This window comes from Perca flavescens, chromosome 6, assembly GCF_004354835.1.
Source record: "Perca flavescens isolate YP-PL-M2 chromosome 6, PFLA_1.0, whole genome shotgun sequence".
NCBI lineage: Eukaryota > Metazoa > Chordata > Actinopteri > Perciformes > Percidae > Perca > Perca flavescens.
The window spans coordinates 8880571-8892589 of NC_041336.1; the positions used below are offsets into that span (position 1 = coordinate 8880571).

Below are 12019 nucleotides of genomic sequence, written 5' to 3' on the forward strand. Positions count from 1 at the left end.
GTAATTGGGTGCATACATACAAACAAACAAATAAGCATATTAAACATTAATAACAATAAACAATAAATACCAAAACAGAGACAAATGTGTACAAAATAGTTGTTCCATTCCATTCTGCTCCATCATGGTTGTTTTTTCCAGTCTTTGTGCTAAAGTAGCTAACTATGTCTTGGCTAAAGCTTCATATTAACCATACAGACATGAGAGAGCTATATTAAATTTAGAGCTATAGCGGTGTGCATATATAAAGAGATTTATTTATTTTAGCTTTATTTATTTAACTCCTAAAAAGACATCCTCTTTTACTGCAGTTGAGCTTCGGATAATATCCACCATAATGTATCCCTCCGGACATATGTAGAAAAGTAGAAAAAAAAAAATCTCATTACTGATTAAAATGTGGGTAGTCATTGGATTAACTAAATCTGTTTTAGCACCTGCAGTCCTCGCTTACTTCCACCAGGTGGAAACGCTGCACAGCATTTGGATGCTGACAGTGGACATTACGTAAACTGAGATTTCCCCCCAAAGTGCTCTGCACAGTCACTCTCTGACCTCTTTGTGGACTGTCACGTCCTTCCGGAGGCGCTGAGGCCATTAGCATCTGTCAGGATTAGACCGCAAAGACTCTGAAGCTTGTCACACATACACACACACACACACACACACACAAAAACATACAAGGGAGTGTTTTCTGCTTGAGACGCCCATCCAGCACTTTAAACTCAACGTTGTAGATGTCCATATCCAGCCTGAGCAACTCATTCAATTCAATTTAATTGTATGTATCTATTTATAGTGTCAAATCATAACAGGAGTTATCCCAGGACACTTTACAGATAGAGTATGTCTACATCACACTATAATTTGCAAAGACCCAACAAATCGCCCCCTCCCCCTCTCCCCCCCACCCACCCCAAGAGCAAGCATTTGTCCACGCAGCAACGTCTGTGTTAATGTCTTTTCCTGGATACTGTTTATTATAAAGCCTATTGTTTTGCAGAATATGCTACTAATTTAGCATCATAACAATGTGTCTTATAGTAAGGTAATAAATTATCATAAAGATCACTGTAAACTCATCGTTGACCTCCACTGATGTCTTTCTGAGAATGCTCTTTTTTTCCATTGTTATAGCCTATTTGTGATTATGAATCAATGTACTGACATAATCTATGAGGGCCACACCTTTCTCCTCATCCGCTTGGCACATTTTAGCCTCTACCTGGAGGATTGCTATGGCAACAGGTTGCCAGTAGCGACTACATCCCTGCCTGTGTGTCTGCGGGCATGAGCGGCGCGTCAGGACGAGAAGAAAACAACAAGCGGAGCAGCAGAGGGTTTGATCTGCGCGGGCTCAGTCAGCAAAAAAAAAACCAGAAAAATAACCACTGTCAGGCTTTTTTTTCTGTCATAAAGTGAGGAGCCCCGCGGTCAGCAAGGACGGTCGTTGCTGCTTCGAGTCTGGAAACAGAAAGGTCGGATCTGCCAGGATGGAGAGCCACCGCTGACGGAGATTCCCGAGCTCCACTGATAACAACAGGTTAGTGTTTACAGACTCGGGGACTTCCACCTGCAGCCGATGCTCTCACGACCACATCCCCCTTCACCTGGAAGCCTTTCCCCCCCTCAGATATGTGCTTTTTATGACTTGATTTAGCGCTGTGAAGGTGTGAAAGGTGTGTTCAGACGCACCGGAGAGGAACACGATGCGTTTTGATGCATCCACGTGTGCAGCGGGGAGTCCGACTGCCTGCGTGTGTGTGTGGCTCATCATGCAGCCTGCCGGCTAATTACAGTGTAATGCTGACAACGTGCAGCTGGTTTGGGTCCAGTTTTTGACAGAAAATATGCAGGTTGTATTAGCCTACGTTCATTTAAATGGCGGCTATTCATTTTTGCGTTGTATTGTTCTTGAGCTTGAAGCCGCGCGGATGTGTCTACCTTTAATCACAACTGGATGAGATGCTTTTGGATGGATCAGGCTAAAGAAAATAGACCAAATTATTCATATTCTTATCAGCACTCTTTTAGCATTTATTTATCACATGCATATTTATGCAGGCTTACTTATGGCGTCATATGTATACCTCTTAAGTAATTTTGTAATGTTTAACCCCTTTTCCTCCTTTGCTTGCATTTCTTTACATATAAATGTGTCTCCTAACAGAAAATGATAAAAGTGGAGTTATCGCTTACTTTAATTAGGCTATAAGATAAATAGCCTATGTTTAATGATTATTTAGACATTTTCATTACAATTTTCAAATGTTTGCTGTTTCCCTGGGTTTGTATCTGAAAGGTGTGCATGTGTTGGTTTATTTGTCACATACACAGACAGAATGTGTAGTGAAATACAATGTGGCATTCTCTAACGACGCTAAAAGATGTGTAGAAAAAAAACAGTAACAAATCAAGATTAAAAACAAATATATTATATGTTCAAATGTTGGCTACATCTCTATATTATGTATATTGTAGGTTATATTGTAATATAGTATATATTGTATTATTTTTTTTTGTAGTTAAGGGTTGTATTTTATGTATTTGTACATTGCACAACTCATAGTGGCCATTGTCATAGTTGCCTGCAGTCCTTTATTAACACAGGACATTTTATATCGTGAAATGATTGAAAACATGCTGGAAAATAAAGTCCGATAATTCACCAAAACCACTTAATTTCACCTCCTCTAAAGCATTTTGAATTCTCCATTAGTCATAGTCATCTCTGACACACACACACACACACACACACACACACACACACACACACACACACACACACACACACACAGCTGGCCTGCAGGTTAGATCAATTTTTCAACAAAATATGCTTCATTTCTAAATTTAGCTCGATGTCACACTCACTTCCTTGTCATTTTCACTCTCTGTTTCTGGCATTGTTTCATCTCCTTACCACAGCAACCGTCACTGATGCTCTACAATTTGATTAAAATAACCCGTGCACTTATATAATGCTGGTCACTTTCTAAAATCAGACATCTGTATTTCTGTCATCTGGAGGCTTTTTCTGGGCTTCAGAAGTAATTATTTTTTCTTGAAATGCAGCTGCTGGTGATCAAAGTACGCAGATGGACAGATAATATGACATTCAAACAGCGGAGATCTCGTTCTAAATTTGGGAATGTGTCTTTCCAAACTTGCCAAATGTTCAGCATATCTCTCTGTAAGACTTTTAAGAAAAGCTCTGAACTCTGAGTACTTAGTCATAGAGCTTCTGATCATGTAACTGTTGGGAGTCTTTGATGTGCATTACATAACCTGCTAACTAATAGCAGAGGGGTTTCTGGCCCAAAAGTGCTAATACTAGTAACCTCACAGTGTATTTGGAGGAAAGAAGACGAGATTATGATTTGACAGTAAACACTAATGGAAAAGCAGGGGACAAAGATAAACAGCCCGTTTCCTATCATTTCTCACGGCGACGGTAATGAATCACTGCTGTGAAACATCATATTTGAGTTTTAAGTGTAATGGATTACAGGCTGCTCAGCGAGGCACGGTTGACGGCTGCTGCTTTTTTCCTGTCTCTCTCCTGGGAGTTGCCTACAGAGATTTTTATTTTTTTTGTTTTCTTTAGGCAGAGAGAGAGACCGCTCTCTTGCCTGTCTTGTCACTTCAAGCAGCCTCATAACATCCACCACCCCTCCCAAGTGATTGTCAGTCTCTCTGACGGCTCTTCACGCTTACTGGAGCGTGACCGAAGCACACAACCCGAAAAAAAGATTAGAGTTAAGGTTATGCAAAAAAAATTTCAGAGGCAATTAATAATCTGGTGAGGACTTAATTCATCTTAAAATGATTGGTGGAGCCAATTTAGCAAAGTTATTCAATTCAATTTTTCAATTCAATTTTATTTATAGTATCAAATCATAACAAGAGTTATCTCGAGACACTTTACAGATAGAGTAGGTCTAGACCACACTCTGTAATTTACAAAGACCCAACAATTCCAGTAATTTTCACAAGAGCAAGCATTTAGTGCGACAGTGGCGAGGAAAACCTCCCATTAAGGCAAAAACCTTGAGTGGTGAGGAAAACTTCCTTTTAGGGAGAAACCTCGGACAGACCCAGGCTCTTGGTGGGCGGTTATCTGCCGGTGCCGGTTGGGGGGGTGATGAACAGCGGCAATAATAGTCACAATAAAGATAATGGAACTATGACTAGAAATCGTTGTTGTAGTAGTTACTGGCGTAGCAGGGCACTGCAGGGTGTAGCAGGGTGAAGCAGGGCATAGCAGGGTGCCTAGCAGGACCATGGCGACAGCTACAACAAAATTCAGAGCATGAGTAAAGCCAGGGCCACACAACACACTGGGCCTTTTTTTCCATCTTAATTTTGGTTGTATTTAGTTTTTGGTTATTTTACTTGACAACAAAACTCCTAAGATCTGGGGATGCAGCTCAGGGCTACAATGGAGTTTATGAGGACAAGCAACACAAGAAGTCAGCCAATCAGAGTTTGGAGGGAAAAACAATGGTGAATAGTTACATTTCCTTAATTGTTCCTCTGTTGTAATGTGCACTCAGTTTACAGAGCTACTTTCTGCTTCAGCTTCAACTTACTGCAATTAAGTGCAGGCACATTTTGTAATTACAATGGACAATTGTAAAGGGCATTTCGGTATGTTTACTTGAACTTCATATCCTTCATAGATAGTTTGGTTGAGGTAAGTGTTTCCCCGACAGCCACAAAATCTGAGCAGTCATGAGAAGATGAACAGGATAGGGAAGCAGAAAAAAAGCTGTTTCTGCAACCTCATATTGTGTAAATTATTCAGATGTTCCTCTCCCTTTTTTTTTTTTTTTTTTTGTTAATTTAATAATTCAAATGAAACAAGAAAAAGAAAAACTACTTTGTTTGAACTAGCCACTTTTAGTCGATATGCAACCATAGATGTTCATTTTAAGAGACCACAGGCCAAAACATTTGGGAAACTTTGGTTCATATAATTGCATCTGACTGCTCATGTTGCTTGCCCTGATAGAATTGTTGTGATGTAACGATGCCCTCAGAACTCAGCAATTAAGTTGGCAAACAAATAGGATATATGTCCTGAGCTACAGAAATAACAAGCAAAAAACAATAACCCTTTAAGCAGGAAAAGCAACCTTAGAGCAGTCCACCTAAGGTTTAAATTAAACAGTGCTGCGTGTAGTGCTTCTGCACTGTAGGATAAAAGAAAGACAAATTGTAAAACTGGTTTGCGGCAATCACTCTGAGAGTTTGCTCAGCAGGAGAAAAGACATAACGATGAACAGCGCTGGTGGCTGTTTTTGGATTGATGAATTTACCTCCAACTCTCTTTATAGAACAGACGAGCCAACGGTCTTCTCCAAATTGAATGTATTGGGCATCTTTTTGCCAGAACAAAGGATCCACACAGAAAGCTGCAAGCTGTTCTTCCTGTTCAAAGTCTTTCATGAGAAAATTGTGTCCAATGCTATGGGAGCAATTACTGTCACTCCTCGATCTCTGTTGTGCTGAGCCTCAACTAACTAAACTTAGTTTAACATATTATAAATCTGCATTGTATGAGCTGAGAATTGAACTCAAGTTGGTGGGTTTAAAAGTGATTTATTTATTCCTTTTGCCCATTATGAGAGGCAAACTTGTACTAGCGCATTGCTATTTCAGGCCTGTGTAACCTGCCGGGGGCCCCAAGGGAAAATGAGATGCTGGGCCCCTGTTAAACCCCCATTTCCCCGACTCTTTGGGCATTGTGTAAGACTTAAGCTATTGTATATTTTTCTTATTGTCAACAAATCCCATTGAAAAACTAAAAGCAATATTGGTGCATCTCTCAAAACTTTCCGAATTCCTAACCCTGTCTGTGGCAAACAAACAGGAATGAATAGTCCATTTGTTTGGGACTATTTTCAGCAGTGGATTAATTTGGTGCGCTAGGCAATATTTACGGCAGGCAGGGCTGTGTGTGTGTGGGATTGACTGAAGGAACTTGTCGCAACAGTGTGGCTCCCTGATGCGTTTTTAATAGTTTTTGGACAACAATGGAGCTCTGTGGCACAGAGGGAGAAGATATATCAGGCTTTGATACACACACAACACTGTGAAGAAGAGAAATTAATTTGCTTGTGGTATTTTAATGGGATTGGTTGACAATAAGACAAATACAGAATATCACAAGCTTTATCCTTTGAACAGACATTGATTTAGTAATATATGAATCTGCACCATTCAAGCACAAACTGTGTTTACGGTGCACTGCTACAAGACAGAATCTCAAGATTATAGGTAAAAAAGCAGGACCCACGTTAAGGCACACACATTAGTTCATACTGAACTGTATTGATTTGTATTTCTAAACAAATGTTCAGTTTTATTAGCACAAACCATTTGACACAGCTTCTCTGGGGGTCTCATCAGTTTACGGTAAGGAAACACCATGAGTAAAGATTAGAAATAGATACAAACTCCAACTTGGTATATACCACCACACATAAAAAAGTGAAACAGGCTAAAATGCATAGATAAATAGAACAGATACCCAAATGCCTCATTCAATGTTTAAAACTAAATCGTGACACTGAATATTAAATGCTGATGCGGATTGGTTGAATAGTAATATAGTGCCTTGGAGACAGATTTGGAGACTTCAGAATAACAAGCTGTGGTTTAACGAAGCCAGTGACATATCTACCTCCAAAGGAGTCCCCTGAGCCATCTTTACTCACAGGGCAGGCTTTTTGCCTGATATTCCAAAAATAAACTCTGAGAGACACTTTGTTCTGAAGTCATGTTTTGTTTAATTCCTCGCTTCTCTTTAAAGTCTTTAGATTTGAGACTTTGTTTCTGTTTCTACGATTACATTAAAGAGACATTTTGCTGACTTAAATCCTGCTCTTTGTCATGGCAGTGTGGGCAGTGTGTGCAGATGAACAGTGTGTGTGGCTTCTCTCCGTGATCGCTGCGCATGGAGCTCCCTGGAGCAGAGCAGAGGAGGTCTGTTGAGGCCCGTAAGATGACACAAAACACGTCACGGAGGTCCTCTGAGATCCGCTAGATGTGAAACATATCGATTTTGGCAGATTGGCTTCTCCAAGCTCTGTGCACTGGTGCCAACACACTGCCCACATAAAGTTGGCACAGAGCTGAATTGAAATCGGCAATGCATCGCTTTAAATTGATATATTTGTTTGTGGTTTTAGCTGTCATACCACAGAGGACACAATCTCCTGTGTAATCCATCTGTTTGGATTCTCTTACAGGTCTTATCCACTGAGCCCATCTTCCCCTCCAAAATCTTTAAGCAACCGTCAAAGAGCTGGAGCCGAGACGGTCAAGCATGGATGTGCCCAGGATGGCTGAAGGCCTCTTCAGCAGCACGCTGTCCTCGTCAGGCGGCGGCCACCATGTGTCTTCCTACCTGACGCTGGAGCAAAAGGCCGCCTTCGTCTTTGTGCTGCTGCTCTTCATCTTCCTGGCCCTGCTCATCGTGCGCTGCTTCCGCATCCTGCTGGACCCGTACCGCAGCATGCCCTCGTCCAACTGGACGGACCACACCGAGAAGGACACGTTCGATTACCGCATCGTCTGAGGAGCCCTGAGCGTGCATTACATTTACACAAATTAGAAGAAAAAAAAAAGACTAATTTGATGTTTAAAGAGCACTTTGGCCCGAAGAACAGATGACTGACGATTCACCAGGAAAACAACCGCTTTTAGAGCAATCTTCTGAAAGTTTGACAGAAAAGAATTTCGATGGTGGATTGTCGTCGAAATGAGCGCTAACCAGAGTTCAACAGCTTCTCCCTGCCAAATCTGAAAATTCTCAACTGTCACAAGAAAACCAGAACTATGCTATGAAGATTAGTGATTAAACCCTCAGTCCAAGCGATGCACCAAAACCAGTTAGGGTTACCCATAACTTTCATTCCCTTCCATCAGTTCCCTTGTGGACTACCTCGTTCCTCCTCCTCCATCTCGTGTGTGGAAGACTTTGTGTTTTCTCACATCTCACACAGGGTCGAATATCTTTTGAGGTCCAAGCAGTTTGATGATAACCGTGTTTACATCTAGTCATGTTTACGTCCTTAGATTTTTATTGATAATGTAGACAATCAGTGTTTAAAATAGTTGGTGAAAAAACGAGTTACTAGTTGAGGTTGTTGAGATCTTTCATTTTTAGCGTATTTTGTGTTAATTTGTGGACAGACACGAGAGGTCCAAAAGACTGCTATGATTCAGGCGAAGAGGAATTTAATGCCTTATGTCTTTGTCAGATATATTGGTGGTTGTTACCTTCTAGACAGTTGGGTAAAACTGGTATCAAGGTCCTAAAGCAGGTTAAATAATGACAAAGAAGGAAACTGTCGTGGAAAAAGTTCTCCCTTTAATGTTTTGGAAAGGTTTGGAACGATAGGTGCGAGCTGCTGTATCTACAAGTGTTCTGTGTGTATGTGATACAAATCAATTTGTCCTTTAAGTCCTGGAGGGCCCTTTCGGTGTCCACGTCTTTTATAGCGTCGACAGCCAAAAGAGGTAGTGAAGAAAACGTTTACTGTGCTGTACCGTGTGCCTAATTTGAAAAAAAAGTTGATGTTTTAGGAAAAAGAAAGAACGTGGGTTCAAATGTCTGTCTTTAAATGTAGTTTTTTTTTTGTGTAGTGCCCGTTTAAAAAAAACAAACTTAAACAGCATTTTACTGCCTGCAGTTGGTATATTGACAGTTGGTGTGCCAGATCTGCAGAGTGTTGATGATGAAGATGACGAGGCATTTTCACATCAAACCCTTTACAAACTGATGTGGCTCTTTTGTCGGGCAATTTTTCAACTGTGCGCCTTATAGTGTAGACTGTTTACAGCATCGTAGGTAGCGGAGACGCTGGAAATCAGCCAACACTGATGCGACTGTGTCTTTGCACTTCACAGAGATGTCATACACCCTACTAAAAAAATAAGAAGAAGGAAAAAAAACATTCCCTGTTCTTGTTCCTGCCGGGACAGGAAGTGAACTCTGACCCTTTCGGCGACATGTGACGTGCTTGTGATCTGCTGTGGCCTTTTCCTACCTATCGCAGATGTTGCGGTGTTGTGCTGAGGTGATGTGTCCCCCCCTTCTCCCCCCGCGCATGTAGTATTCTCTCCGTGCATGATAAATGGTGAAGCGCTTTGATCCTGATGTTGTAGCTGTGGGTCAGTTGCTCAAACACCTATTTCCTGTCTGTACTGGGGCCTTTTGTTTCAATCAGTTTTTCGCCTGGAGCCACTGTTCTTTTTCTAATAAAAATGTTCAGAGTGCACAACTGCCTTTGAATGTGTTTTTTTTTTATTTATTTTTTTATTTCATTAGGTTCATTCACCAGGCGGTAAAAGTGGCAGGTGTTGAAGACAAACAAAGAATGGATGAGAAACACATTCTTCCAAGGCGCCTTGCCCTTTTCAAGGCGGCCCATATGTGCTGGAGGCCCAATACATTCTTTTCCCATTTTATCAGCAACTGGCAGTGGTAGCCGGCAGGTGTCTCGATTGGTTTTCTGTGGAGCCAGACACTTTGTCTGGCTACGCACGCACACACACACACACACACACACACACACACACACACACACACACACACACACACACACACACACACACACACACAGCTCCAGGCCCAGTTTGCTCTTTGAGTTGAGACCCTCCGGAACGCCATGCAGAATAACAATCTTCTCTCTGACACCGATGCTGAATATGTCTATATGCAATCATCGGCTGCACACCTCCCAGAAAAACCCGCATCATTTCTCACATTGAAGCAAGACGTGAATAGATTGACTCATGAATTTTGTTTGCGAGTGCATGTGTGCATTTGTTCTGTGTTACTTAACAATTCTGCTGATATCACACATCCACAGGTTTTATTTATATATATATATTTTTTTTTTGAAGGAGGGCCAGGGAGCTGAGCGGATCAGAATTTTAAATGTGAACTGATCCCACAGAGGAGAAATATGCAGTCTCTGCTTTTTGGATTATTGTGTAAGAGACAACCTACGTCTTTTCTGAAGCCTTTTCACTGTTTGCTCATTTTTAAAAGTCCAGATAGGGTTGGGAATGTCATCCTCAGCCGATTACGGCTGTAATGTTAAAGCAGAACTAAACATGCCTTTGCATTTGTTCCTACAGAAATCTGCTCTTGCTTAATGCATGCTGGCAGGCAGGAGGAAGAAGCCAGCTTGTTACCCAAGAAGCTGTTAGTAGTGAAGACAATCTGCTGAGATGTAGAAAACACATCTGAGAAAAAGGTAGCCTATATGGATTAGGAATCCATAGTTTGAAAAGAATAACACTTGAACTCAAGAATGATCCTGACATGAAAAAAAAAGTTTTATCAGCCCTCCTGAAAACTTTGCTTATGCAAAATACATTTTGGTTTTACTACGAGTGTCACCCAAGGTGACATTCTGATAATTTTAGAAAATAGAAACAAATCCCCTTGGAATGAAAGCCTTCATTTTCTGTCCCCGAAATCTCATTAGTTCATGCCAAACAAAGATTATAATCCAATCTAAACACGCCCAGCAAGTGGCAGCGGCACAGAACATGAACCATTATGGATCAATATCACAGTCATGCTTTATGCAACATGACTCACATAGAAGAAAGCCTTTGATAATTGAATTATTTTCATTCTCTGTTGTGCGCGCTCAGACGCCTTCAGCTGAATTTATTCCCCTCCCAAGCGTCCCATTTCACTATTCAGTTCCTCCAGTTAATTTTCTGGTCTCTGAACAAGTTGGATGGAACTGTTCCCTTGTGAATGTGTGCAAGAGGACATAAGGAAGGGGACTACTGATATTAATTGATTTTGCAGCGATTCCTCTTATTCCCGAGAGCCGGTGACATTAACAATAATCTGTCACCGATTTCACTGAATAGTGTGAGGCGTCAGGGAACATTGGCACCACAGAAAAGATGATTGTCAGCATTATTCAAAGATGATTCAGGTCTGCACCTTTCAGAGAAATATTGGAGAAAAATAGTTAGATCCAAGCCAAAGTCTATTATCATGAAACCGGCCCCTAAAGGTGGTGCTATGTGGAAAGTTGAGGGATCAGCAAAGTGATTACAAACTTAAGTGGATGATTTTGGCAAGCCATCCAATAGTTGTTTTAACTCAAAACCACTAATGCCAACCATGTGGTGCCACTAAAGGAAAAGTCAGAGGATCACCAAAGCCAGTAAGATTCATCCTCTGAGGACCAGGAATGTCTAAACAAATTTGCATGGCAATCCATTGTGTAGTTTCGAGATATTACAATGGTGGGCTGACAGATCGACATTGCCATCCCTGGAGCGCAGCATATCTGGCTAAAAATAGAAATGACCACCTCGCTGCTACAGTCTCAACAACAGCTAAACAGTGTTAGGCTCAGAATGCAAGTATGTGTTCAAAGTCTATTGCATTGAATTGTAGCCTAGAGCTCTCCAATTAAAGCCCCAAAAAAGGAAGATAACTGAAATTGTGTGCAACTGCATTATAAAAAGGTTCAAGGATTTTGAAAAGGTGATTCTAAAAATGACAGCTCAAACTAGCCATTCTCCTCAGGCAGGTCGTTCTGAGCCTCGGGGCCCTGACAGATGAGCTGCTGTCAGTCCTGGTCTCTCTGGGACAGCCTGAGGCGCCCTGCCAGGTGATGTCAGGCTACAAGAGAGTGCTCATACAGCGTTCAAAGCTCTATAACGTAGCAAGGACTGGGACACAAAGTGCTTTTAGGGCTAGAATTTGTTCATCAGTTCTGAAAATGTACAGGCAGCCTGTGTGAGTAGGATATATATGGTTGCGATGTGATCCCGTCTCCTCTCTCCTACATCTTGTTTTATTTCTAGAGCTGGTCTGTCAGATTTGTGTCAGCCAACATCTGCTTTAGCCCTTAAAGTATCTCAGAGGAAGAAGAACTCACATCAAATGCAGCAACGCTCTCCCACTGCTTTTAAAGGGCTTTGCTAAGAGAGCCGAGTGCTAGAATATTTTTCACCACAGCATGGCCAC

General features: G+C 41.4%; 1 protein-coding gene across 1 annotated transcript; it reads left to right on the plus strand.

Annotated features, from left to right (window-relative positions):
- Positions 1-1276: 1276 nt before the first annotated feature.
- On the plus strand, positions 1277-9246 carry LOC114557705 (cortexin-3). The gene is made up of 2 exons (XM_028581334.1): positions 1277-1543; positions 7254-9246. Exon 2 carries the CDS (start codon positions 7331-7333, stop codon positions 7580-7582), a length of 252 nt encoding a protein of 83 aa, XP_028437135.1. The 5' UTR covers positions 1277-1543; positions 7254-7330; the 3' UTR covers positions 7583-9246.
- Positions 9247-12019: the final 2773 nt, after the last annotated feature.